At 48.4% G+C, this 25,801-nt stretch overlaps 1 protein-coding gene across 1 annotated transcript in view; it reads right to left on the bottom strand.

The window, feature by feature from the left end:
* LOC144784018 (SCO-spondin-like) overlaps positions 1-25,801 on the bottom strand; it is a 1,726,865-nt gene that overhangs the window by 825,209 nt on the left and 875,855 nt on the right. The window contains exon 68 of the mRNA XM_078662721.1: positions 19,459-19,711. Within this exon, the coding sequence (XP_078518847.1) occupies positions 19,459-19,711 (253 nt within the window). The remainder of the gene's footprint in view (positions 1-19,458; positions 19,712-25,801) is intronic.

Raw genomic sequence — 25,801 nt, 5'->3', positions numbered from 1 at the left:
GCACTCACTACTCACTACTCACTACTCACTACTCACCACTCTGCACTCACCACTCTGCACTCACCACTCTGCACTCACTACTCTGCACTCACTACTCACTACTCTGCACTCACTACTCTGCACTCACTACTTTGCACTCACTACTCTGTACTCACTACTCTGCACTCACTACTCACTACTCTGCACTCACTACTCACTACTCACTACTCTGCACTCACTACTCTGCACTCACTACTCACTACTCTGCACTCACCACTCTGCACTCACCACTCTGGACTCACCACTCTGCACTCACCACTCTGCACTCACTACTCACTACTCTGCACTCACTACTCTGTACTCACTACTCTGCACTCACTACTCTGCATTCACTACTCTGCACTCACTACTCTGCACTCACTACTCACTACTCACCACTCTGCACTCAGCACTCTGCACTCACCACTCTGCACTCACTACTCACTACTCTGCACTCACTACTCACTACTCTGCACTCACTACTCACTACTCACGACTCTGCACTCACTACTCACTACTCTGCAATCACTACTCACTACTCACTACTCTGCACTCACTACTCTGCACTCACTACTCACTACTCTGCACTCACTACTCTGCACTCACTACTCTGCACTCACTACTCTGCACTCACTACTCACTACTCTGCACGCACTACTCTGCACTCACTACTCACTACTCACTACTCTGCACTCACTACTCTGCACTCACTACTCTGCACTCACCACTCTGCACTCACCACTCTGCACTCACTACTCACTACTCACTACTCTGCACTCACTACTCTGTACTCACTACTCTGCACTCACTACTCACTACTCACTACTCTGCACTCCCTACTCACTACTCTGCACTCACTACTCTGCACTCACCACTCTGCACTCACCACTCTGCACTCACCACTCTACACTCACCACTGACTCAAGTCCATGCAATTAGAGGACATAACATTCTGAACAAGCACCTACCTCTCAGTGCCCTCACTGCCTTGCGAAACTTCTCGATGCCGGCCAGGAAGAGAGCAGTGATCGGCGCGCGGGGACGCTGGCGCCGTGAGCGTGCGCGCGACTGAATCCGCGCGTGGCCAGCACTTGTCGCTCCCTCTCCCAATAGGATTGCTGGGCGCGTGCCCAGCTCTTGTCTCCTTTTGTCGGCTTTGGCGGCTGACATGATTACAATAGTTCTCGCGCGTCTCTAGGCCGAGACCTAAAAATGACCATTATTTAGCTTAACATTCGAACAGATACCCACTACTCGGTCAAGCAATTCAACGTCCTTCAACCAAGCTATCCAATAACCATAAACTTGTTGAACTGCAAAGTAAGAAGTGCCTTTGCTTCCGGGCTTGGCAGATGGTTTCTGTCAAGTAGAAAAAATGTGGGAATTCCATCCTATTGAAGTGCCATGCTGCAGTATCCAGAACTCGGGTGGTAATCTAACAACGTTATGTACTATCCCCTTAATTGAAATATATAGGCATCATAGATATAAGGAAAGGACACTGTTAGACCTGGGGTTACCAGACTACATAGGGTAGCTTAGCACAGAGCAGGGACAGCTTCACTCCAAGGCAAATGTGTTGTGCTTACAATTCTCACTCACAGTAACCCAGCGCTCCACCACTGAAAATAAAGGACGCCACATCAGTTTAGAAAAATACGATCTGCTTTATAAAATCTCTTTGTAGTTTCTCTATGTTTTCTTGCAGTCCTTAGTTTCTGTTCATTACATAGCTCCGCATTGGATTATTAGCACATACACATTTTCTTGTAGAAGTAGAAGTCCCCATCTTGAAGAAGCCCAACTTGGACCCCGACCTTCCCAGCAATTACAGGCCCATCTCCCTCCTGCCCGCCCCAGCTAAGATCTTGGAAAGGCTGGTCCACTCCCAACTGGCGAACTTCATCGAGTCCAAAGGGCTTCTCCACGACTCCCAGCATGGCTTTAGGTCGGGCCACAGCACGGAGTCGGCCCTTATTGAAATGGCCGACTCTGTGAGGTGGACGCTCGACCGAGGGTCGAGGGCGGTGTTAGTGCTGCTGGATCTTTCAGCAGCATTTGACACCGTCTCTCATAAGATCCTGCTGGGAAGGTTGGAGGACATAGGGCTGGGCGGCTCTGTGCTGAAATGGCTGTCATCCTATCTGTCTGACCGTACACAACAAGTTTTCACCCCTCCCTTCACTTCCTCAGCCAGACCACTCAAATGGGGAGTCCCACAGGGCTCCTCTCTAAGCCCGCTTTTGTTTAATGTTTATTTTACCACCCTGGCCAAGCTGATTGCTCAGACTGGAAGTAAATCCACATCCTACGCTGATGACATTCAGCTACTTTTCACGTTCGATACCCCCTCCGCCCCCGCTTTTGAACCGCTGAAATCCTGCCTTAGAGCCATCTCTCACTGGATGGATGCCAACTCCCTCCGTCTTAATGCAGGTAAAACGGAGATTCTGTTTTTTAACTCACCTTCTCCCCTGGACTCCAGCCTTTGGTGGCCAGAGGACTTTTGTCAAGCCCCCACGCCTAAAGACTCGGTGAGAAACCTGGGAGTCCGCTGGGACAACCATCTCAGTTTCAGCACCCAGGTACAAACAGTCGCAGCCTCCTGCTTCGCTAAAATTAGAACAATCAAACGGCTCATTAACTACCTGCCGGAGGACTGCCGTAAAACTGTGATCCAGGCACTAATCATATCCCATCTCGATTACACCAATGCCCTTTACCTCGGCATCACGGCCGGCCTGTGTCACAAACTACAGACAGTCCACGGCTGGTGGAGAGAATCCCTGTCAGACATCATATTTCTCCTCACCTCCGCAAACTGCACTGGCTGCCCATCGCAAAGAGATGCGTTTTCAAAGCAATGACGCTGGCCTTCCGTGCTTCCAAAGGCAGCGGATCAGCCCATCTGAAAAACACCTTACGCCCATACGTTAAAACCAGGGCTCTACGCTCCAACTCCCTACTTTTCTTAGAAACTCCCCGATTTAAGCGAGCCCGCGCTGGCGGAAAAACCTTTGAGGTCTGTGCTACCCAACACTGGAACAAGCTCCCCTTCGCCCTGCGCAGCTGCCAAGCAGAACCTGCTTTTCGTAAATCCTTGAAAACCCTCCTTTTTTCCTCCTAAGACTGCTACCCCGACCCTGTTCAGCTGGTTGTCAGAGTCCTTAGCACCGGGATGCCCCGTTGGGGTCGCTGCGCGCTTTATAAAATACACAAATAAATAAATAAATAAATAAGTAATTACTCAATACTCTGTTGCTGAGTTGTGGGTCAGTTCTTTTCAATTCTGACATGGGGTTAATGCTTAGTCTAAAGTGACACTCTGGAACATTCAGTAATGAAATACTTTTAGGTTCAACTCAGCAGATCATGGAGACCCCAGTTTCAATGGATTACCAATTATACTTTTCACTTACAATTCAGCTATTCTCAATTTGTCTAGATAGGGGTCACTGAAACAACATTCCTCATTTATACAGTTTAGCAGAAGTATACATTAGGACTATTTGGTGACCATGGAGAAGCCGCCTCAGCTAGATTTACTAATATGTCTTCTCAACAGTTGCCCGTTTTCACTCTTATGCTTCTCCCCTCCCCCTTCTTAATCGTTTCTCAGGAGAACGGGGTCAATGCTGTTCCAACTTCGTGGGAAATTTCCTCTGTCACTGGCTTCCCTGGTCCTCGTTATTAACCAGCCAGAATTAGCCCTAAAACGTTTGAGTTTTAAGTCACAAGTCTATTGGCAGTCCTGCCAGCTCAACTCGTGCTTGTGAGCACACAGTTCCACAGAGCTCTTCCGCCTCAACTAAACACCAGGGACCGTGGCGTAGTTTTCTGGTTCCACGTCCCTTGCCAGCCCCCCCCGCTCCCTGCTTACTTTTAATCAGGGAGGCTGGTCCCTCCAGTTCACCGTTTCACCACCAGCGCCGTAGACCCGAGTCCTCTCCCCTCACAGGCCAAACCGCACCACCTCAAAGCCTGCAGGAGGCGCGGCTACAGGTTTGTTGAAGGTCCTCGCTGCCGATTCTGCGCGGAAAATAAGTGTCGCCTTTCTACTCAGGCGGCTGACAGGCCCTCCTCCGGACCCGCCCACCAGCAGCTACTCCGTGCCGTCGCTCCGCCCCCTCTCTGGGTGTAATGTCTCCCTCACTTCAGGACCTGCGCAATTATGGACCACTATTCTTGCGCCCCTTCGCTTGCTCCGCTGTCTCTATCACCACGATCCCGCTCCACACCCAACACCTCAGGGAGGGGCAGACACCGTCGGGCAGCGCTTCCCAGCACAGGAGAGAGGTGAGCAATACGGGGGTATCAGAGACGGAAGTCCTTGAGATTGTCGAAGACTAAGAATTCCCCTCTAGTTCTTGGGGCACCTTGTCGCTATCAGGTCCCAGCAGAATTCCCTGCCCAGTTCACCAGCAGACTTACGATTCCACCCCAGCGTCAGGGGAAGGGTTCTAGTAACTCGAGGGGGCCTTGTGTCCCAAACAACCGAGTACAACAAAAGGGCCAGGTCTATGGGTAGCGGGTCGGTGACAGCAGTAAGGCAGCAATCCCTAGGGAAGGAAGTCAACCCTCTGTGTGTCCTAGCCCCCCTAGCGCCACAGTCTGCACTCCAACTGACTCTAAGGTCACTCCTTAGCATCTAAAATGGCCGCCCTGGTTCTGGCCTTTTATAGTCTGGGTTCTGGCTACCAGAACTAGCCAGAAGGTTCTAGAACTTCCTCATAGAGTCCTATGGCCCTAGTTCCTGAGGTAAAAATTATGGCCGTTATCAGCCACCATTTTGTGTCTCTGCTTACATCATTTCTAAAAAGTGCGACAAGTCCTCAAAAACATATCAGGCAAGGTAGCACATAACCCCCAGGACAACGCCAAAAATTCCGGTGGACATAAAAAAACGAAAGGAGTTAGGAGGCAAAAAGGGAACAAAAATAAATAAATAAATAGAAGGGACCACCCAAAGGGCTGACAGGTCTAACACGCGTCCCCCCCAGCTGAAAGTGGGGAGAGCTACCCAACCCCTTGGGAGTTCTCATCACTAAGGCGCAAATACCTAGAGAGACCGTCTGCATTGGCGTGGTCCACTCCAGGCCGATGTTCCACCCGGAAGTCCATTCCCTGTAGGGAGATGGACCATCTCAACAGCTTGGGATTTTCCCCCTTCATTTGCATCAGCCAACGAAGGGGCCGGTGGTCAGTCTGAACCAGGAAGTGCGAGCCAAACAGGTATGGCCGCAGCTTCTTCAGAGCCCAAACCACCGCAAAGGCTTCCTGCTCAATTGCACTCTACCTCTGTTCCCGGGGAAGCAGTCTCCTGGACAGGAAGACAACAGGTTGATCCAGACCCTCTTCATTGAGTTGCGATAACACTGCCCCAATGCCATGTTCTGATGTGTCTGTTTGTACAATGAATTCCTTGGAAAAATCAGGGGCCCTCAGGACTGGAGCCTTACACATTGCTTGCTTCAAGGTGTCGAAGGCTTGCTGACAAGCCTCCGTCGAGACTACCCGTCGGGGTTGCTTCTTGGATGTAAGTTCAGTTAGGGGTGCCACAATGGTGCCATACCCTTTCACAAAGCGACGGTAGTATCCTGTGAGGCTCAGGAAAGCTCGGGCCTCTGTTTGGGTCTTGGGGGGCTCCCAGGCCATGATAGCCTCAATCTTCGCCTGGAGGGGCTGCACCGTTCCCCTGCCCACCAAGTGGCCTAAGTACACCACCGACCCCTGCCCGATCTGACATTTGCTGGCCTTGATTGTCAAGCCAGCCTGTTTCAGGGCTTGGAGAACAGCTTGTAAGTGACACAAGTGGTCCTCCCAGCTGCTGCTAAAGACGGCGATGTCGTCCAGATAAGCAGCAGAGAAGGCCTCCATCCCGGAGAGGACCTTGTTCACCAGCCGCTGAAAAGTGGCAGGAGCGTTCTTGAGCCCAAAGGGCATCACACAGAACTGGTAGTGGCCCTCAGGCGTGGAGAGGGCTGACCTTTCCGTTGCTCCATCTGTAAGGGAGATCTGCCAGTACCCTGAGGTGAGGTCAAAGGTACTTAAGTATTGGGCAGCTCCCAGCCGGTCAATGAGTTCATCCGCCCTATGGATCGGATGAGCATCAGTCTTGGTCACTGAATTCAGTCCCCGGTAATCCACACAGAACCTTAGTTCTGGAGTGGTGCCCGGTGGGGCAGCTTTTGGTACCAGAACCACCGGACTGGACCAGGGGCTACTTGAAGGAAACAGTCCTTCTCCGCGTTAGTGGACGCGTTTTTGCGGACGCGCCTCGTCTTCGCCGGAGTCCAGCCAGAGTCAGCCCGTCTGTGCCCGTCCGGGCCAGGCCGGGACATAGGGCACAAATCTCTGCCCCTTCATTATCAGGTATGATAACATGTGCGCAACTTAGGGCGTTACGCCCCAACAGCCATGATAATTGCATAACACTGAACCCGCTATTAGCTGGAGTACAAACATGCCCTGAATGCACCCTTTCTCTGACGAACTACCAGCCTTATTTTGACACTCCCCATGATACTTTTCTCAAACCTCACCAGCAGGGAGAGAGTCCTAATAACTTTATTTTTTACATGGTAAACTGTCGTTCACTACCACAACATAAATTAGATATTTTCCATCTTTTAATGGAAAAAAAGCCCAGCGCCATCTTCTTGACTGAGACTTGGCTTCATGACGGATCAGGTCCAGATGTTGCTACTGCCCTCCCCCCGAGCTATGCTATTGTAAGGAGGGACCGCGTAGGCCAAACAGGAGGGGGTATTGCCATTATTCACAGTAGAGATCTTGTGTGCAATTTTGAACCTGCAGACATTCCTAACTGCGAAGCGGCATCATTTAAAATTACCCTCAGTCCTAACTTTACCTTTTCTGGCTTACTGATCTACCGACCGCCAGTAAATAACTCCTCTTGGTCAGACAATTTGGTAAAATTTATTCTACCTCAACATTTGAATGCCCAAAACTTTACTGTACTTGGAGATTTGAATCTTCATTTAGAAGACGACAACAACAAGACCTGTAAAAACTTAATGGATGACTTCATGGTTTTAGATATGACCTTACGTAATAAGGGTCCAACCCATAAAGCTGGACACTTGTTAGACCCTATCATATCAAACATGAGGGAACTTTTATGGCTGAACACTACTCCTGTTTTTTGGTCAGACCATTTCCTCTTACTTTTCGCTATCTCACCTAAACCTTCCAAACGCCCTGTCACGACTCTTTCAGAAACCTTTAGGAGAAATTGGAAAACTCTAAACGTGGAGGATCTCAACTATGCTTTGAGGAAAGATCACACATGTTTAGATGGAGATATGGAAAGCATAGCAGAGGCTACACAAATATGGTTAAATGGCGCAGTGGACACCTGCCTGCCCCTATCCCGTTGCAAAGGAAAAGCACATCGCCCCCCCGCCCCCTGGTACACAGAAGCTCTTAAGAAAGAAAAATCTACCTGTAAGACCCTGGAGAGGCAGTGGCGTAAAAACTATGATTTACATCAAAAAGAAGTTTATCGAAAGGCCAGAAACAGCTATCATTCGGCATGCATGAAAGCTAAAGCATGCTACGTTACCACTACTATTAACACAGCCGTAAATAAATCCCAGACTCTCTTTAATACTGTAAAAGAGTTGGCTGGTGAGAATTCAAGAGCGGAGCCTATCCCCCTCAATACCCAACAGTGCCAGGACTTGGCATCTTTATTCACCGAAAAGATTGAGAACATCGTCTCTAATATCAACAGGGACAGCACGATCACACACAAGCAAGACAACACCCCCCAAGTCCCCAGAGGAAATTGTCACCTTGAAGCCTGGCCTCCCATTAATTTGGATAAACTGAAGGAACTATTAAAATCTATCAAATCGGGTTCCCCACGTGACCCTATTCCTATCAGCATCATGAGTCAATTAGAGGACTCTGCCATGATTTCCATAGCAGAGATACTGAACGCCTCCATAGAACAGGCCACAGTTCCTGCTTTGTGGAAACATGCTATGGTTAGTCCTCTGCTCAAAAAGCCGGCCGCAGATCCTATGATATTGGCCAATTATCGTCCAATCTCATTACTGCCTGCTTTTTCTAAAATTTTGGAGAGGCACATTCATAAGGCTCTTTCAACTTATGTGGAAAATAATGACCTTCTTCATCCGTCCCAGTCTGGGTTTAGGAGTGGTTATTCCACTGAGACGGCCCTGCTCGGGGTCACAGAAAAGATTAGGGAGCTCATGGATGATGGCCAAACGGTAGCATTGGTCTTGTTGGATCTAAGTGCGGCCTTCGACACTATTTCTCACTCCAGACTGCTTGGCAGGCTGGAGGAGAATGGTGTCGAAGGCAAAGCACTGGAGTGGATTAGATCATACTTATCCCTCCGCACTTTCCAGATCACCTCTTCGGAGGCATGCTCTGAGGTATTTCACTCTCCTCATGGTGTACCACAAGGATCGATCCTGAGCCCTTTATTCTTTAATTTGTACTTACGACCATTGGCCAACCTTGCAGAAAACTTTGGTCTCATTTTAATGACCTATGCAGATGATTCTCAAATCCTGTTTTCACTTTCTAAATCTGACTCATCTGCTCCATCTGCATTAAAAACAGGCCTTCATGAAATATTTAGTTGGATGTTGGCTAACCAACTTAAATTAAATGGGGAGAAAACAGAGGTTCTCCTCTTAGGGAATAGTAAAGATCTCTGGAGTGATCCCCATTGGCCGTCGTCATTAGGTAAACTTCCATCCCCAGCATCTCAGGTCAGAAACCCTGGGGTCATCATAGATGACAGCCTATCTATGACACAGCAAGCCAACAAAGTGGCAGGCATATGCTTTACCATTCTTAAATGGCTATGCAAAATTGTCTGGATGTTACCATCTACTACCCAGAAGACCGTAGTCAATGCCTTAGTGACATCTCGGCTTGATTACGGTAACATCTTGTACCTGGGCTCAAACAAAGCAGTAATAAGACGTCTGCAACTGGTGCAAAATGCTGCTGCCAGACTGCTTTGCAGAATCCCCAGATCCGCTAGGATCACCAAACATCTCAGGGACCTACATTGGCTCAAGGTTGAAAACCGGATTAGTTTCAAAACCCTGAACTACCTATTTAAAATCAAAGCTGGCATTGCCCCCAAGTACCTACAAAATCTTGCTAAGCCCTACCTCCCCAATCGCAGCCTTCGTTCATGTACAGCAGCGAAGTTTGCGGTGCCGAGGTTTAAACGGGCTAGAATGGCTGGGAGATCCTTTTCCTATTTGGGCCCAACTCTTTGGAACACATTGCCCATTCACATTCGCAAGGAAGAAAACTATATGAAATTCAGAAAAAGTGTAAAAACCTGGTTGTTCGATAAATAAGTGCCTTTGATTGTTCTCTATCTAGTTGTGTTTTGTGTTTTGCTAGTCCGGCGCCGGGAAACCCTTTGTGGGTAGCTGTGCGGCTTACAAGTGCTATAAAATAAAAATTTTAAAAAAATTACTCCTAGCTCCAGCATCTTAGTGACTTCACTGTGGATGCTAGCCTTCACCTTGTCTGACATGAGGTAGATCTTAGACTTCACAGGTGGGTTGTTTCCTGTGTCCACATCATGGGTACACAGGTGGGTCCTTCCCGGGACAAGGGAGAACAGCGAGGAATATTCCTCCAGGACCTGGCGGCAGTCCCTACGCTGTTCAGGAGTTAGGGATGGGGAGAGAATCACTTCCTCCACCGCCCATCCTTTTCCTGAGACGAAAAGAGATCAGGGAGAGGTCCACTTTCCTCTTCCTCTGCTCCATCAGTCACCATCATCAAGATGACCTCGGGCATCTCATGGTGGGGTTTGAGGCGATTGGCATGGAGCGCCCGATGGGGCTGCCTGGGGGTCTTAAGATCCACTAAGTAGGTGGCCTTGCCCTTCTTCTCAATCACCTCAAAGGGGCCTGTCCAGCGATCCTGTAGAGCGCTCAACTCTCCTGGTTCCATTACCCACACCTTCTGGCCAGGCTCCAACTCCACAGGGTGAGCATTGTGGTCATACCACTCCTTCATCACTGCTTGGCTGGTTTCCAAGTTGTCAGAAGCTTGCTTCCACAACTTAGCCATTTGGCTCCGGAAGGCCAGCATATAGCTCACCACATCCTGGGGAAGCTTCCTGGGAGTCTTTTCCCATCCTTCTTTCACCAGGCTGAGAGGTCCACGCACAGGGTGCCCATACAGAAGCTCGAAGGGGCTGAAGCCCACTCCCTTCTGTGGCACTTCCCTGTAGGAAAACAACAGACAGGGTAGGAGGACGTCCCATTTCCTCCGCAGGCTCTCAGGTAGACTTCTGACCATGCCTTTCAAGGTTTTGTTGAACCTTTCCACTAGACCATTGGTCTGTGGGTGGTAAGGAGTGGTGAACTGGTAGGTAACCCCACACTCCTTCCAAATAGCCCGCATGTAAGCTGACATGAAGTTGTTCCCCCTGTCGGACACAACTTCCTTGGGGAAACCCACTCGGGTAAAGATCCCCATCAGGGCCCTTGCCACTGCAGGCGCAGTAATGGTCCTCAGAGGAATTGCCTCTGGGTACCGTGTGGCGTGATCTACCAGAACCAGGATAAACCTGTGATCAGCTGAAGTTGGTGGATCCAATGGCCCAACGATGTCGATGCCCACCCTTTCAAAGGGGGTGCTAACGACAGGTGAGCATTCAGCTTCACTCCTGTTTTCCCACTTGCTTGGCAAGACACACAAGTCCGACAGTAAGTGTCGGACGCCACCCTCATTTGAGGCCAATAAAAGTGGGGGACAAGCCGGGCAAAGGTCTTGTCCTGACCCAAATGTCCTGACAAGGGTATCTCATGAGCCAGTTCTAGAAGAAAGGCTCGGTAACGTTGAGGGACAACCAAGGCCCGTGACGAACCGTGCACTGGTGCCTTAGGTTCACTGTAGAGAAGTCCATCCTCCAAGTAAATGTGGTAGTTCCCAGTAACGTTCCCTGCTGCCTGGGCTTCAGCCTGTCGCCTCAGTCCCTCAAGGGTAGGACACTCCTTCTGGCCCTTACAAAACTCCTCCTTGGTAGGCCCTCCTTCCACATGCCACTCGGCAGGGATAGGTAGGTTCTCCAGGGAGACAACATCCCCCTCCGCGGACTCCTGATCCACTACTGCAGGTGGCCTATCCGTCTCACGGGGCGTGGATGCTGAGGCAGGTTTCTCCTGTCCCCGAATCTTTCCCTTTTTGGCAGCTGGCTGTGCCTTTGTTCCAGGCTCCAGCCCAAGCGAACTCCCCCTCTGGGTAGTCGCGGACCTTGTGCTGGCACAGGCCCAGTCAGGTGTACCCAGCATCTCAGAATGAGTCCGGTATTCCACCTCCTTCCAAGCATTGTGCTCCATATCCTTCCCCAACAGACAATCTACTGGCACGGCAGGCCTTACGGCAACTCGAAGTAGACCGGCAACCCCTTCCCACTCAAATGGAACCTCGGCCACCGGGTAGTGACCCATTCTGCCGTCAGCCATCGCGGCGGGGTGGAGTAAATGTGGAATCACCTGCTCTGGAGACACCAGATGACTTCTTACCATAGTCATACTGGCTCCTGTATCTCTCAGAGCTTCCCCTCTTTGGCCATTGATGGTGACCCACTGCCCATACTTAGTAGTATTCGGGGGCACCTGGATCTTAGGAACCATCTCCCGATTTCCCAGGGACACTAAGGTGACACCCGCCCACTCCCCCCCTTATCTAAGGGCAACTCCTCCCCGAGCACTACACTAGCTACTCCCGGGGTCTTTCCTCCAGTGGGAGGGGGTGGTCTCTTTGGGCACTTAACATCACCTTTATAGTGCCCAACCCCACCACACTCATAGCAGCGGACAACCCTTGGCTGCTGACTATGGTCAGGATGAGGGTTTCTTGGCGGATTAGCCTTGGGAATGAATCCTGTTCCCTTTCCCTGGAAACTGTTTTGGGGGCCTCTTGAGAACTCCCTCTTTTTATCTCCCCCCTCTTTCTTCTGGGGAGCGCCCTGTCCGGGCCTTTGGGAATCCCCTCCAGTCCCCTTTGAGGACACCCGGGTACTAGCCCAGATGTCCGCCTCCTCAGCAAGCTTCCGGGGCTGGTCAGCTTGCTGTCCACAAGGTGTTGTCGCAGCTCAGGAAAACATTTTTCGAATAGGTGCTCCTTAAGGATAAGATCATACAACCCCTCGTAGTCCCCCACCTCGCTGCCTTGCACCCAACCCTCTAGGGCCTTCTTTGCATAGTCTAGGAAATCCACCCAATTCTGTGTGCCTAGTTTGTGGCTGCTCCTAAACTTCTGCCGGTATTTTTCTGGAGTCACCCCAAACTTTTTTATCAGTGCCACTTTCATGGTGGGGTAGTGGGTATGCTCATCCTGCTCTAGGGCCAAAAGGGTATCCCTTCCTGCAGGAGGCATGTATTTATACAAGCCACCCCCCCAGTGTTTTTCCAATATCCCATGGGCTCTTAAGGAGACCTCATAGGTAGCCAGCCACTTTGCAATGTCATCCCCTGCGCTCTAGCTGGCGACTACGTCCTTGGGTAGATAGGGTCTGGGTTCCCTGGTTGTGTCTTTGGGTTCGCTGCCACCAATAGGAGTACTGGGAGTCCCTATTTGCAGGGCCTTGAGGTCTAACTCTCTGAGACTCAACTCATGAGCCATCCTCTTTTCCTCCCTCTCCTTTTCCAACCTAGCTAGCTCCCACTTCAACTGCCTTTTCTCTCTCCGGTCAGCTAATTCGGCTTCGGTCAAGCTCCTTACAGAGACACTACTGCCCTCCCTTGAAAGTGTTCTAGGACCTGTTAGTAGGTTCCCCTCTTCAGGTTGGTACAGTCCATCCACCCCGATGACAGTGTCCCGATTCCCCTCTTCCTCCTTCCCATCTGGGTGAGTTGCCACCCACGCTCTCAAGCTGGTTTGGAGCTCCCCCTTTTTAGCACCTCGCTTGAAAAACACCCCCTTTTCTTGGCAGAATTCCCTGAGTTGTGCCGCAGTATAGGTCTCCAACTCTTCCAAATCAAATTCCATTTTGCCAACAGGGCAAACAGCCACTTGGAAGAATTCAAGGAAGGGTATCACGTGAGGGCTTCCTCCACCCACCACCAGGAAAGAATTTGGAAAAGCAAAACGGTAATTAGCGAGTCCGCTAGGAGAAAACTCCAGGTGTAGGCCTGTGGTACACACTGCATTACTATTAAGTGGATGCAACACAAGCTCTAGTCCCACCGCTGAACACCAATTATCTTAGACCTGGGGTTACCAGACTACATAGGGTAGCTTAGCACAGAGTAGGGACAGCTTCACTCCAAGGCAAATGTGTTGTGCTTACAATTATCACTCACAATAACCCAGCGCTCCACCACTGAAAATAAAGGACGCCACACCAGTTTAGAAAAATACGATCTGCTTTAAAAAATATCTTTGTAGTTTCTCTATGTTTCCTTGCAGTCCTTAGTTTCTGTTCATTACATAGCTCCGCAAAGGAATATTAGCATATACACATTTTCATGTAGAAGTAATTATTCAATACTCTTTGCTGGGTTGTGGGTCAGTTCTTTTCAATTCTGACATGGGGTTAATGCTTAGTCTAAAGTGACACTCTGGAACATTCAGTAATGAAATACTTTTAGGTTCAACTCAGCAGATCATGGAGACCCCAGTTTCAATGGATTACCAATTATACTTATCACTTACAATTCAGCTATTCTCAATTTGTCTAGATAGGGGTCACTGAAACAACATTCCTCATTTATACAGTTTAGCAGAAGTATACATTAGGACTATTTGGTGACCATGGAGAAGCCGCCTCAGCTAGATTTACTAATATGTCTTCTCAACAGTAGCCCGTTTTCACTCTTATGCTTCTCCCCTCCCCCTTCTTAATCGTTTCTCAGGAGAACGGGGTCAATGCTGTTCCAACTTCGTGGGAAATTTCCTCTGTCACTGGCTTCCCTGGTCCTCGTTATTAACCAGCCAGAATTAGCCCTAAAACGTTTGAGTTTTAAGTCACAAGTCTATTGGCAGTCCTGCCAGCTCAACTCGCGCTGGCGAGCACACAGTTCCACAGAGCTCTTCCGCCTCAACTAAACACCAGGGACCGTGGCGTAGTTTTCTGGTTCCACGTCCCTTGCCAGCCCCCCACCCCGCTCCCCACTTACTTGTAATCAGGGAGGCTGGTTCCTCCAGTTCACCGTTTCACCACCAGCGCCGTAGACCCGAGTCCTCTCCCCTCACAGGCCAAACCGCACCACCTCAAAGCCTGCAGGGGGGGGTCGCACTCAGTATCGGCACGCTGGTTGTACCCCAACCCCGGTCTTCAATGAGGCGCGGCTACAGGTTTGTTCAAGGTCCGCGCTGCTGATTCTGCGTGGAAGATAAGTGTCTTCCTTTGCGGTGCCGCCTTTCTCCTCAGGCGGCTGACAGGCCCTCCTCCGGACCCGCCCGCCAGCAGCTACTCCGTGCAGTCGCTCCGCCCCCTCTCTGGGTGTAGTGTCTCCCTCACTTCAGGACCTGCACAATTACGGGCTACTATTCTTGCGCCCCTTCGCTTGCTCCTCTGTCTCTATCACCACGATCCTGCTCTACACCCAACACCTCAGGGAGGGGCAGACAACGTCGGGGCAGCGCTTCCCAGCACAGGAGAGAGGTGAGCACTACAGGGGTATCAGAGACGGAAGTCCTTGAGATTGTCGAAGACTAAGAATTCCCCTCTAGTTCTTGGGGCACCTTGTCGCTATCGGGTCCCAGCAGAATTCCCTGCCCAGTTCACCAGCGGACTTACGATTCCACCCCAGCGTCAGGGGAAGGGTTCTAGTAACTCGAGGGGGCCTTGTGTCCCAAACAACCGAGTACAATTCAAAAGGGCCAGGTCTATGGTTAGCGGGTCGGTGACAACAGTAAGGGAGCAATCCCTAGGGAAGGAAGTCAACCCTCTGTGTGTCCTAGCCCCCTAGCGCCACAGCCTGCACTCCAACTGACTCTAAGGTCACTCCTTAGCATCTAAAATGGCTGCCCTGGTTCTGGCCTTTTATAGTCTGGGTTCTGGCTACTAGAACTAGCCAGAAGGTTCTAGAACTTCCTCATAGAGTCGTATGGCCCTAGTTCCTGAGGTAAAAATTATGGCAGTTATCAGCCACCATTTTGTGTCTCTGCTTACATCATTTCTAAAAAGTGCGACAAGTCCTCAAAAACATATCAGGCAAGGTAGCACATAACCCCCAGGACAACGCCAAAAATTCCGGTGGACATAAAAAAATGAAAGGAGTTAGGAGGCAAAAAGGGAACAAAAATAAATAAATAAATAGAAGGGACCACCCAAAGGGCTGACAGGTCTAACAGACACCTACAAAAAGACAAGAGTAGGACATAGCTAATTTCGGTTAATGCAATGTTACATTATTATCTACTGATCTGCTCACTGCGTAATGTCCTTCAGCTCTGCTACTCCCTCCTAAATGACCGAAGCAAAACAGATCCCTGACATGAACGACAGTAAAAGTATATCTCTTAAGTTCTCAGTTCAGTGGATCATTGCTTAGTTGAGTGGACACTGAGGGGAACAAGGCAATGCTCTATTCGGATTCAGAGTCTGATGCTGCAGTCTGTGATGAACTGGAACTGAGGGGCGGGCAAGTGGATCACAGGGTCGATGCCGAGCAGAGAGCCTCCTGTCTGCCTTCCCAGGCCAGTTTAGGGGACGGCACCCTTGTGAGGCTGTCTTGAGTAGGAAGCCCTCTTTGGTGTGGAGGCCGCTGTGATTTCAGCAGAGACGGCGTGCGGTGCCTTCCTCCTGGGGTACTACGGAAGTACTGTTCTAACCTGTCCCACGCACTTTCCGGTGTTACAAAGAAATGAGAGCGCTGATTGTGGACGATTTTCGGTTTAGTCGGAAAGAGAAGCGCAAAGGTGAGTCCTGCTGCACAGAGGTGGGCTTTGTTATCTTGGAATAAAGAGCATTTGTGTTGCATTGCCAGGTTACAGTTAGGAAATATTGAGACCTTGGTATAGTTAATCATAAGGGGGCCGCTGTCACGAGTGGCTTGAAGTAGTGGTTCATGATCTCTAAAGTTCAACATTTTTGCTATTATTGGGCTTGGATTCGCACCAGGGACTGGCTTTTTAGAGGGTACACAGTGTGCTGGCTCTACTATGAAGAGATCTGATAGTCCTGTGGGAACCCCTTTTGTTTTAAGCCAATCTTCGATGAACATGGGCCTTCTACCCCTCGCGGAAACCCACTAAGCGCCGGTTGTTCTGACGGGACCTCCCCTCCGCACCATCTGACCGGGCCTGGAGAACCTCCACCTGATGGTGCAATTGTAACAGTTGAGCAGAATGATCTTTTACCCTAGGATTCACCCCATCTAGCGCCAATTCATTAGCCTTGACTCTGTCTGATAATTTCCGATAATTGCCCTTTAATAGGCTTAGCTCAGTGGAGATCGGCCCTAGTTGTTGTGCTACGGCTCTCCAGGACTCGTGGATCTCTTGGAGGATCATATCCAATTTGTCCATTGGGGGCTTATAGAGTCAGTGTCCTTAGGCAGAGAGTGAGCAGAAGAGACCTTCAAAGGTGAAGACTGAGAAGGCATTCTTGCCAGGGGCCTCCCCGTCTGGTCTTAAGTGACCTATGTGTGTTATGTGCAGTCCGTGGGGATGATCTATAGGTGAATCATTGGTGATTACGCCCCCACTGAGCTCGCACCACAGACGAGTCACTAATATGTTTGCTTCAGAGATGGTCATGGGTTGTGTTCGTACAACAGTGCAGCCCTACTGAAAGAGGGCCGTTTCTCATGGAATAGGTTATGGTAGGTTATTCAGTGTACCTCTGAGGTCAAAAGTGCCAACCAAGGGCCCAGTTCCAGATGTCCAGTCAGCAGCTAACGCTGTATAATTAGTTGTGGCCTCTCCTCCATGGCTAGGAGATGACAGGTGTGTCCAATTGAATTAAGGCCGCCCAGGTAACAGTGCCAGCAAGTGGCGCAAGCAGAGGCAGGCTCTGTACATGCAGTCTCCACTGGTGTATATATGTGACAATGTTTTACCATCCACCCCCCCCCATGAATGCAAGCAGCCAGGGTTACAGGCACCCAAGGGGCCAAGGGTTCCAGTTCTCGAGGATGGTTTGGTTGCATCGGGGAGTTCACCCCGAAAGCATGGCTCAATCTCTCTCAGACTGAGGCCCTCCAAACCGGAATTGCAGTGTTCTGGGAGTAGCCACGGGGTTCCTCCTTAATCATTGTAGGGGAAATCTGGTACTCACAAGGCTGCTCCTGCCATGAGGCACTGCTTCCAGCCAGTCAGTGGATTTGCGCTCGGAGGGGACACGTAGCCTCACATGATGTCCCCCTGCAGCAGGCCACCCTTGGTTATCCGGTCAGCTCTCAGGGCCGGAGACGGGAGAAAACACAAAAGGAGGAGGAGTCCTGGTCATCATCCCCGGGAGTAAGTGCTCTCCAGCGCCAACACTGCCTCTATCAGGCATCCGGCCAAGCCCCCAATGCAGAGCCCTCCTCCCACATCCACTCCCGGCGGTAGGCCAATGACCCACAGCTGCATCAACACAGCTCTGGCAGCTACTCTGTCCCTGCACTCAGTGCTGGCAGGCACGCCCCAGCTGGCTCCGCTCCCACTCGGCGAACGTTGCACATCAGGGTAAGACACAGCCAGGTGACATAGCATGAAGCAGGCATGTCCCAGGCCTCAGGACTCCATGCGGATTCCCTAGACTGCCGCTCAGCTCACTCTCCGATATTCAACCAGAGGCCGGATCTGCCTCTGGCGAGCACATAGGCATCAGGTGGCGATCCAGTGCGGTTTAGCAGCGCTTCCACACCGGGTTACATGCGATTACTACAGGATAATTGTCCCGGGTCTGAGAGCTCGTCGCCTATGCTACCACCATCTTGGGCTGCTTGTCACACCCGCCCTGTCTGTAGACACTTTAACCAGCTATACGAAGTTCTGGTCTCAAAATCCTGGTCACTATTTGTGAGCAGTATTTTTACCGCCAGCGTAGTATTTTATTTTGCAAACTGACCTATCAGTAGATAGGTCGGTTCTCAAAATACTGATTCTTGGTAGTCACAAATCGACCTACATCATTAAGGAGGTAGGTCACAATGTACGACCCACAAAGAATCATAGCCTTCACAGGAATGGTGGTCTACTGAGGTCAGCAGACCAACATGTCTGTGATTGCTTTCTTTTTGGTTTTTTTTAACTGCGACCCGTTTTGGAAAACAGGATGCGTTACAAATAAAAAAGGTAAAGTGACATATTTTAAGAGTAGGCATTGGCCGATGGGATCATTCTTTAAGTGGAAGTGGTCCCTTGGGAATGGGCTACCACTACATGATTGTAGTCAGTAAAATATTAATGTTTTGCGACTGAATTGCAGTTGCAAAACATTAATGCATACCACTCCAATTCGATATTTGGAAGGGACTCCCTTAACACACCCCTTCCAAATACCTAATCGTTTTTGGGTCTCAGACCCAAATTATGATTTGGAAAAGTTGTACTGAATCACAATTTGTGGTTTGTACATAGCAAAAGACATTGTGTGATCGCAAACAGCTCAAATCTGCAAATCAGGCCAATCCGCGACTACATAACGCCTTCGTACATGTGGCCCTTACTGCCTCAAGTGGCTGCTAAATTACAATTCAGTTGCCACTCACTGACAATGTAGCTGTCCCACTCTCAACTGGAAGACTGCTGGTATGTGTCTGGTTCACTCAAGGATTGCAGGCCATCAGCAGAAGGTCTGGATAGCCACAGGAAAAATTACCAATGAGGATCTGAAGAATTACATCCAAAGATTAAGGTTCAGTAGCCCACTGCAATTTTCCATATTAATATTGACTCCAGGATACCTGACTACCAAAATATTGTGGACACATATTGAGGGCCAAAATATTCACCAGTTAAGTATATATAAGAATAGTTTACTTTACTTAACTACACATATATGTACTTTGACAATATCAGAATCCTCAAAGTACGTAAGTGTGGAGTTAAGGCTAGCAAATCTATACCTACCTATATGCACTTACCATCTCGATATTTTGGTCACCATATTTTGGTAGCCAGGTGTTGCTGTAATTGATATTTCAACATATAACTGATAAGACCAACCACAAATGATCAGTCACCAGCATACCTAAAAAGGTGCATAATGTCACTGATTTGTAAGAGTGAATGGATACACAAATGTGCTTAGTAAATACAAAGTAAGTCTGTTTTCACAGTTACATTACTTCAATGAAATTTGGGGACCTGGCAAACATAGAAGAAATTGTTACATCTCGTATAATTCTTACTATGCTCTAGAAATATATGGGAATATTTGCACTTAAGCTCCAAATTGCTACCCACAGTGAAATTAATTACCATCCCCATAGCCCATAGCTTATGGAAATTCCTATCGCCTACCAGTTGTTGCAGGAATCAAGGGCAGTGGTGTCTCCAGGTTGGTAGAGTGCGCCCTTATGATAGCACAGGCATTGGCTGGGAGGCACACAACTGCTGTTTTGAAGAAAGAGGCCCTCTGGGCAGTAGCAGCCCTCATAGCAAGCAGTGGTACACTCCACATTGGTAGCTTGGTCCAAGCAGAGCCGTGGGCACGGTCCTCCCCCACCGCGGCATTCCTCTGCTGATTGGTAGATCATGTCTTCCGGGCAGAGCTCTGAAAGAAAAGATGAGCTATTAACGATAGCTATCTAGGTTATGATAGACTGCATAACATCAAGGGCCAGCTTTAAGTTAAGGAGAATACTAGAATTAAGAAAGAGCCCCCATTCTGGAGCACACACATAACAACAATTACCTGCTATTCCGGCTTGTGAATAAACACTACAAGGTCCTGTGTTGTATGTATTAGCCACCTAACCACACACACAGCATATCTACATATAGATGCTTTTAGTGTTTTCATGCCTTTGCAGCAGACAGTGTATCTGTGGAGAGCTTTATTTTAGTGTTCAAGTGCATAGTGGGGCTGAGTAACGCTCTGTGTGGAAATGACAAGTGACCCACCTTAGTCGTAATACAATGTAAAATTTGGTATCACTAGTTAATTATTGATTCTTATTAAATATTCCACGCAGCCTGTAGAAGATCATCTTGAATATCTTGATCGGTTAATTTGATATTTTTCTGGAGTAAGTCTGGAGGCTTTGCTCTTCGACCCTGATGCCAGCAGTTAGTTTTTCTATTCAAGGGATTAAGAATGAGGGGAGCAGAGCGTGAATCTGTCAGGAAGAAATACGAAGGGGTCCTTTTCTCTACGCTCTCTACCATAGGTGTTCTTCAAAGATGCTCCATGGCTTTAATGCCTGTAAGGTGATCCTTGCAGATGGATGCCCAATAGGCGGAGAATGCCTTTGAATCTGCTCAAGGTGACTTTTATGGGATGTAAAATGTGCCTAGAGAGTGTTAACTCCAGATCTGATGATTCTTAATTACTGGACTGAGCCTTCACAAGTTACTCTAGCAAAAGGCATGGCTATCAAGCCACCTCCTTGGGTCGAATAGGCTTTACAACAGAGGAATAGGGGGTAGAATAACCCACGTGGATTCTGACTGAGCTACGGTTATTTTCCATGGCACACTAGTATTTCTCCTACAAGCTCCATCTCAAGCTCCCTCTCCTCAAAACCAATCTGGACATAGAAGACAAAAGACCTCTGAAGGAAGTCTACCCTTTAACTCTTGGAAAGCATTGGGAAGAGAGGGTTAATACCTCTTACTTAAATGTTTGCTTTAAGGACTCAAGTCCAGAAACAGGGATCCAGTGGCTTGATTATGCCTCGGAGGACAGAGGCTCACAAGCCAGCTTAGACCTTCTAATCTCCTGAGACTTCTGGAGACAGAGTTGCCCATTGGGGAAACTTCAGATGAGAAGAAGCCAGAGAGGCTACTGGGTTCAACCAAGAGCAGCTTCCTGGCCATGTAAAGAACTCCAGATCTACTGGTGTGCTACACAAAATGTGTAAAACCTTACCTCAGTTATAGAAACCCTTGAATTCCCTTTTCAAAGAACTGAAGTTGAGAGAGCAGTCTGAAATTAATTAGTGCCTACACCCTCTTGAAAAATACATCTACAACTCAACTACCATCGTTCAAAATACATTTGAAATCATCAAAGAGAAGCAACTGACTTAGCCCGGGTTCAACGGCCTATGTTAAGACACATGGATTTAGGTTAATTTGGGGGGATTGTGTTAGTGCTGTAGCCCCACAGGGGAATCTTGTGGTACAAAACATTTCTAAGTATGATTGCAAGTATTTGTGGGCCATGATTCTCTATAATAGTTTGCATTTTAATCATTGTTATTGAAATGATGACCTAATCTTCTCATTACTTGTATTTATTTTTTTGTAAATAGTTTTCCACCTTTTGCTTAATCCTGGTATGGACATTTTAAGTTTTTTTATGTCTTGTTCTTTTGTTGTTGTTACACACCACATTTACAGAAACATACTTCTCTGAAGATTCCCATGTCATACAGACCAACAAGCAACAATGTGTCATGGTTAATCTCTTTTAAATAGTTTCCTGAAACATCCTTGTCCTAACATCTGAGTGTTTGGTGTAAGGACTCCAAAGTATTTGATAGATTCTTGCCTAAAGGATGCATGACTACAGTGTTGCACTGCTCTATTACACATCTAGCCTGTATGCAAGACCTACTTTTAACCCAGAACCTTTTGCAGAATGCCCAAGTCCATAAAAGGATTTGTTTTCTTATGTATGGCTTGCTGGGAATATATATCTGTTCCATTCAAATAAAATACACGTTTCCTTCTAAAGAACGCTGATAAAATGTATTTTCTCAATGTGGTCAGACCATTTGAAATTTAAACAATGTTGCAATTATACTGGAAACTGTGTCAGACAATGGACATTAACCATCATTGTTAACTTGTGATATTTTGTCCCCGCTGCCGATCAACACTTATGAATTAGGCCTTGGGTACCTGCCCAGAACTATTACTGAAGAATTTTTAAAAAATGAGTGTATCCTGTGCAACCATTGCAGTGCTAGGTCCATTTACATGGAGGGCATACTGCCCCCATCTTTTAACTGGGTGCATCCGTTTACAGTAAATGCGGTATTCCGAATGCAGGCACAAAATCGCACCTACTTAGAGAACAGCTCATTAGTAAAAAACAGTTCATTAGTGAAAGGGGACTCTGTAATTTTGCGACACCAGTGAGCAGACTACCGTCCCCATGTTACACTCGGCCAGAGGGGGCCGCAACGCCACGCCAGCATTTCCGGCGCAGGAGTACCTAAAACCACCAGCGGAGTCTGGCAGCGCAGGACGCATGCCGGCGTGCCTGGGTCACGCCCGGACAAAACACGGGCCAAGGACGGGCCCATCTGCGCCCGTCAGACCCGGGAGGAGACTGGACTGGGCCCACCCTCTTGATCTTCGGATTTTCATACTGGAACTCAGCCATCAAGCTCCACTCTAGTAAGCACCATCAAGGTAAAGGTTTTGTTTTTCCTCTAAATTGGTTACACCCCTAGTTCAATTAATCAATCAATCATAGCATTTGTATAGCGCGCTAATCACCCGGAGGGGTCTCAAGGCGCTGGGGGGGAGGGGTCTGCTACTGCTCGAAGAGCCAGGTCTTGAGTTGCTTCCTGAAGGATAGATAGACCACCCGCTCATATTCGTAATGACACTTGAAATCCAGAAACCCATAGGTTAGACTCGTGGGATTAACTGACTGCAGTATTTTAGTTATATTGTACTCCTTCAGTGCAATTACCAGGGTTTTCTTAGAAATGGCAGGGCAGGATACTTCTGGAATAGTCCATAGGTTCTCCCTACCAATTGCATGGAAGGAGTGCCTTACAAATGATAGCCAGGATATACTGCCAGCCCCTAGTGATGTCATTACCGCTTTTAATTCCTCCCTATAGCAGCCAACTCGGGAGTACTCCACAGCCACCGCCAGTAAAGCAACGGATGTGTCGAGATAAGATCCGCAATTGGGAGGATATTCAAATCCATCCTCAGCGGTACAAGTGGTGTACTTTTTGGCAGGGTCAGAATTTGCCTAATAAAATTAATTTCTGTTAATGTGAGGGCATTGGATGGTCTTTGCCCCCAAAGTTCCGCCCCATATAGGGATGCTGACCGGGCTTGAACTTTGTATATTTCAAGTGGTGGGCTTATAGTCTTTAAAACACAACTCTTCTGTACTCTTAAAATTCCCCCAGCAGCCTGGGTTAGCTTTAAATTAGCCTTGTTAATTTGAGGACCCCACCCCATTTTATTGTTCAAGGAGAGACCCAAATAGTCAAATATAGGGACCCTCTCGAGGGGATTGTCCTCCATCATCGGGTGAGGGCAGTTGTTGGAATTAACATTAAAGGTCATATATTTAGTTCTGTTGATGTTGACCACAAGATACCTCTTTTTACAGAATTGGCTAAATTCATTTAGCACACGCTGCATTCCCATAGCTGACTTTGAGAGCAGCAGGGTATCGTCAGCAAACATTAATGCGGGAAATCTACTGAATGCCAATTTCGGGGAGTCTATGTCCTTGGTGGCAAGTAGATCCTAGATTAACCCGTTAAGGAAGAGGGTGAAAACGGTCGGCGCGAGCACACAACCCTGCCTCACCCCCTTACCAACGGGAAACGGAGCCGTTAGTTACGCGTTCCTGCCATACCTTACTCTGGCAAAGGTGCCTTCGTGGAGACGTTTAAGCTGAAAGCAGAGATACGCTGGAACTCCCATAGCCAGCAGAATACTCCACAGCTGGTCACGGTCCACCATACCGAATGCCGATTTCAGGTCCATGAAGGTTAGATATAGACTCCCACCTCCCAGGACTACGTGCTTCCAGTAGATTAACTGGAGCCGGAATAACTGATCTATGGTGGAAGTTTTGGCCCTAAAACCTGCTTGCAACGGGTTCAAAATATCATGGTCTCGGATCCAATCCTGCAATCTTTCCAATAACACCCTTGAAAAGATTTTTTGCGATACATCGATGAGGCTAAATGGCCTATAATTGGCCGGTTCAATGGGGGACCCCTTTTAATAAATAGGGATGATCTCTGCCCCTGCCCTCGTGGGAGGTGCTGGGAGACCATGGAGAATTGCATTAAAAAGAGATTGAAGATAGAGAGCCCACACTACCTGTTCGTTTCTGTACAGGTCCCCGCGAATTCTGTCTAATCCTGGCGCTTTGTTCAGCTGGAGCTTGGCTAAGGCCAATAGGACCTCGGCCATAGTACAGGATGGTATATTCCATAAAGGATCGGATGTTAAGCAACTGGCTGGAGGCTCACTTGCTTCAATTGGCAGAGTTAAAATAGCTGTTTAAAATATAGACGCCAGGCTTCCTCATCAATATTTGGTTCAATAGTGGTCTTGCCCTGTGTTTTCCCAGTGTGAACCAAATTCCAAAACGCTCTTGCCTCTCTTGAGTCTAGGGCAATCTTGATAGCCTTCCCTTTCTGATTTTGCTTTAAAAATAGTTTTTTTTAAAACAGTCAGCTTCCCTAATACGTAGGCTATCACCCCCCTTGAGAGATGATAACAGAGTTCGCTTTGCCACCCCACACCCCTCACCAAACCAGGAGTTTTTATCCCCACGATGTTTAAACTTGGTGGGCCTTCTACTGTAAAAGAAGTCCCCCAAGATTGCAACCATTTCCTGGTGGATTTTCCCCAGGTCATCACCGTGTCCTGGGTTGGCAGGATTTCCGGATGCAAAGCTTGCCTTTTCTAGAAGGGGAATAATACTATTGTACATTCTTGACATTATTTCTGGGGATTGGCTTATTGAGGCCCAGCGAATACGCTTCCCTCCATCAACTACTCTGAGATCATTTCTAGGGGGGTTTGCAGTACCTTGATCTGTTTCAATCATACAAAAATCTAGCAAGATGACCAGAGGATTATGATCACTTTCAATGCGCTGATCAACGCTAACATCTGCGACTTTACGCCATAATTCAACACTAGATAAAAAGTAATCAATTACTGATGCCTGACCTAATCTCTCGAAAGTTGGATGCCTGGGTTGTCTCTTGGGAATTGCCCATTACAGGCCCTCAGAGAAAAGGTAAGTGTAAGAGAAATCATTTGGAGGACTAGCGTGGTCCACCCCTTTATTGGGTATGTATTAGGTGGTGGGATTGACCAGATTGCATCCTCATCGCTAGTAATGGGTTTTATAAAACCATTAAGGGGTTCATAGTGGCAGTTAAAGTCCCCACCAATCAAAAAAGACACACTACCCGAGAGGGAGTTAAGAAGACTTGCCAGGGAGTCTAAGGTCGAGGATGTCCCGCCATGCTGAACTGGCCGAGAATAGATGTTAATAATGGCCAGTTTTGGTAAGTTTCTGTGGGTCAAGAGGATGCAAATAATATCCGGAGAGTGGGTGTCAACTCTTTTTACCACGCATCCGAGGTGAGTTCCCACCCATATACATAAGCCCCCCGATGGTCTACCTCTAGGTCCCTTAAAAGCTGGCTCACAATATGCCACAAACCCTGCTCTATAAATGGGGCTTAAGGCCCAAGTTTCTTGAAATAGGCAGATCCCATAGGAATCAATATAATCACCCCAATTCGGCACATCAAATTTGGCCGCAAGGCCCACAATATTCCATAGCGATACAAAAGGGGATGATGGATGAAGCGTTTGAGCAAATCAAACACTCATCCCCCAGTCAACTGATCTGGGTTTAATCCATCACCATTCTTTAGCTCACTCAGCCACCCCAGTTCAGACATAG

Source organism: Lissotriton helveticus, chromosome 10, assembly GCF_964261635.1.
Source record: "Lissotriton helveticus chromosome 10, aLisHel1.1, whole genome shotgun sequence".
NCBI classification, from domain to species: Eukaryota; Metazoa; Chordata; class Amphibia; order Caudata; family Salamandridae; genus Lissotriton; species Lissotriton helveticus.
The sequence above is the reverse complement of the archived record's forward strand: the minus strand, read 5'-3'. Positions and strand labels throughout refer to the sequence as shown.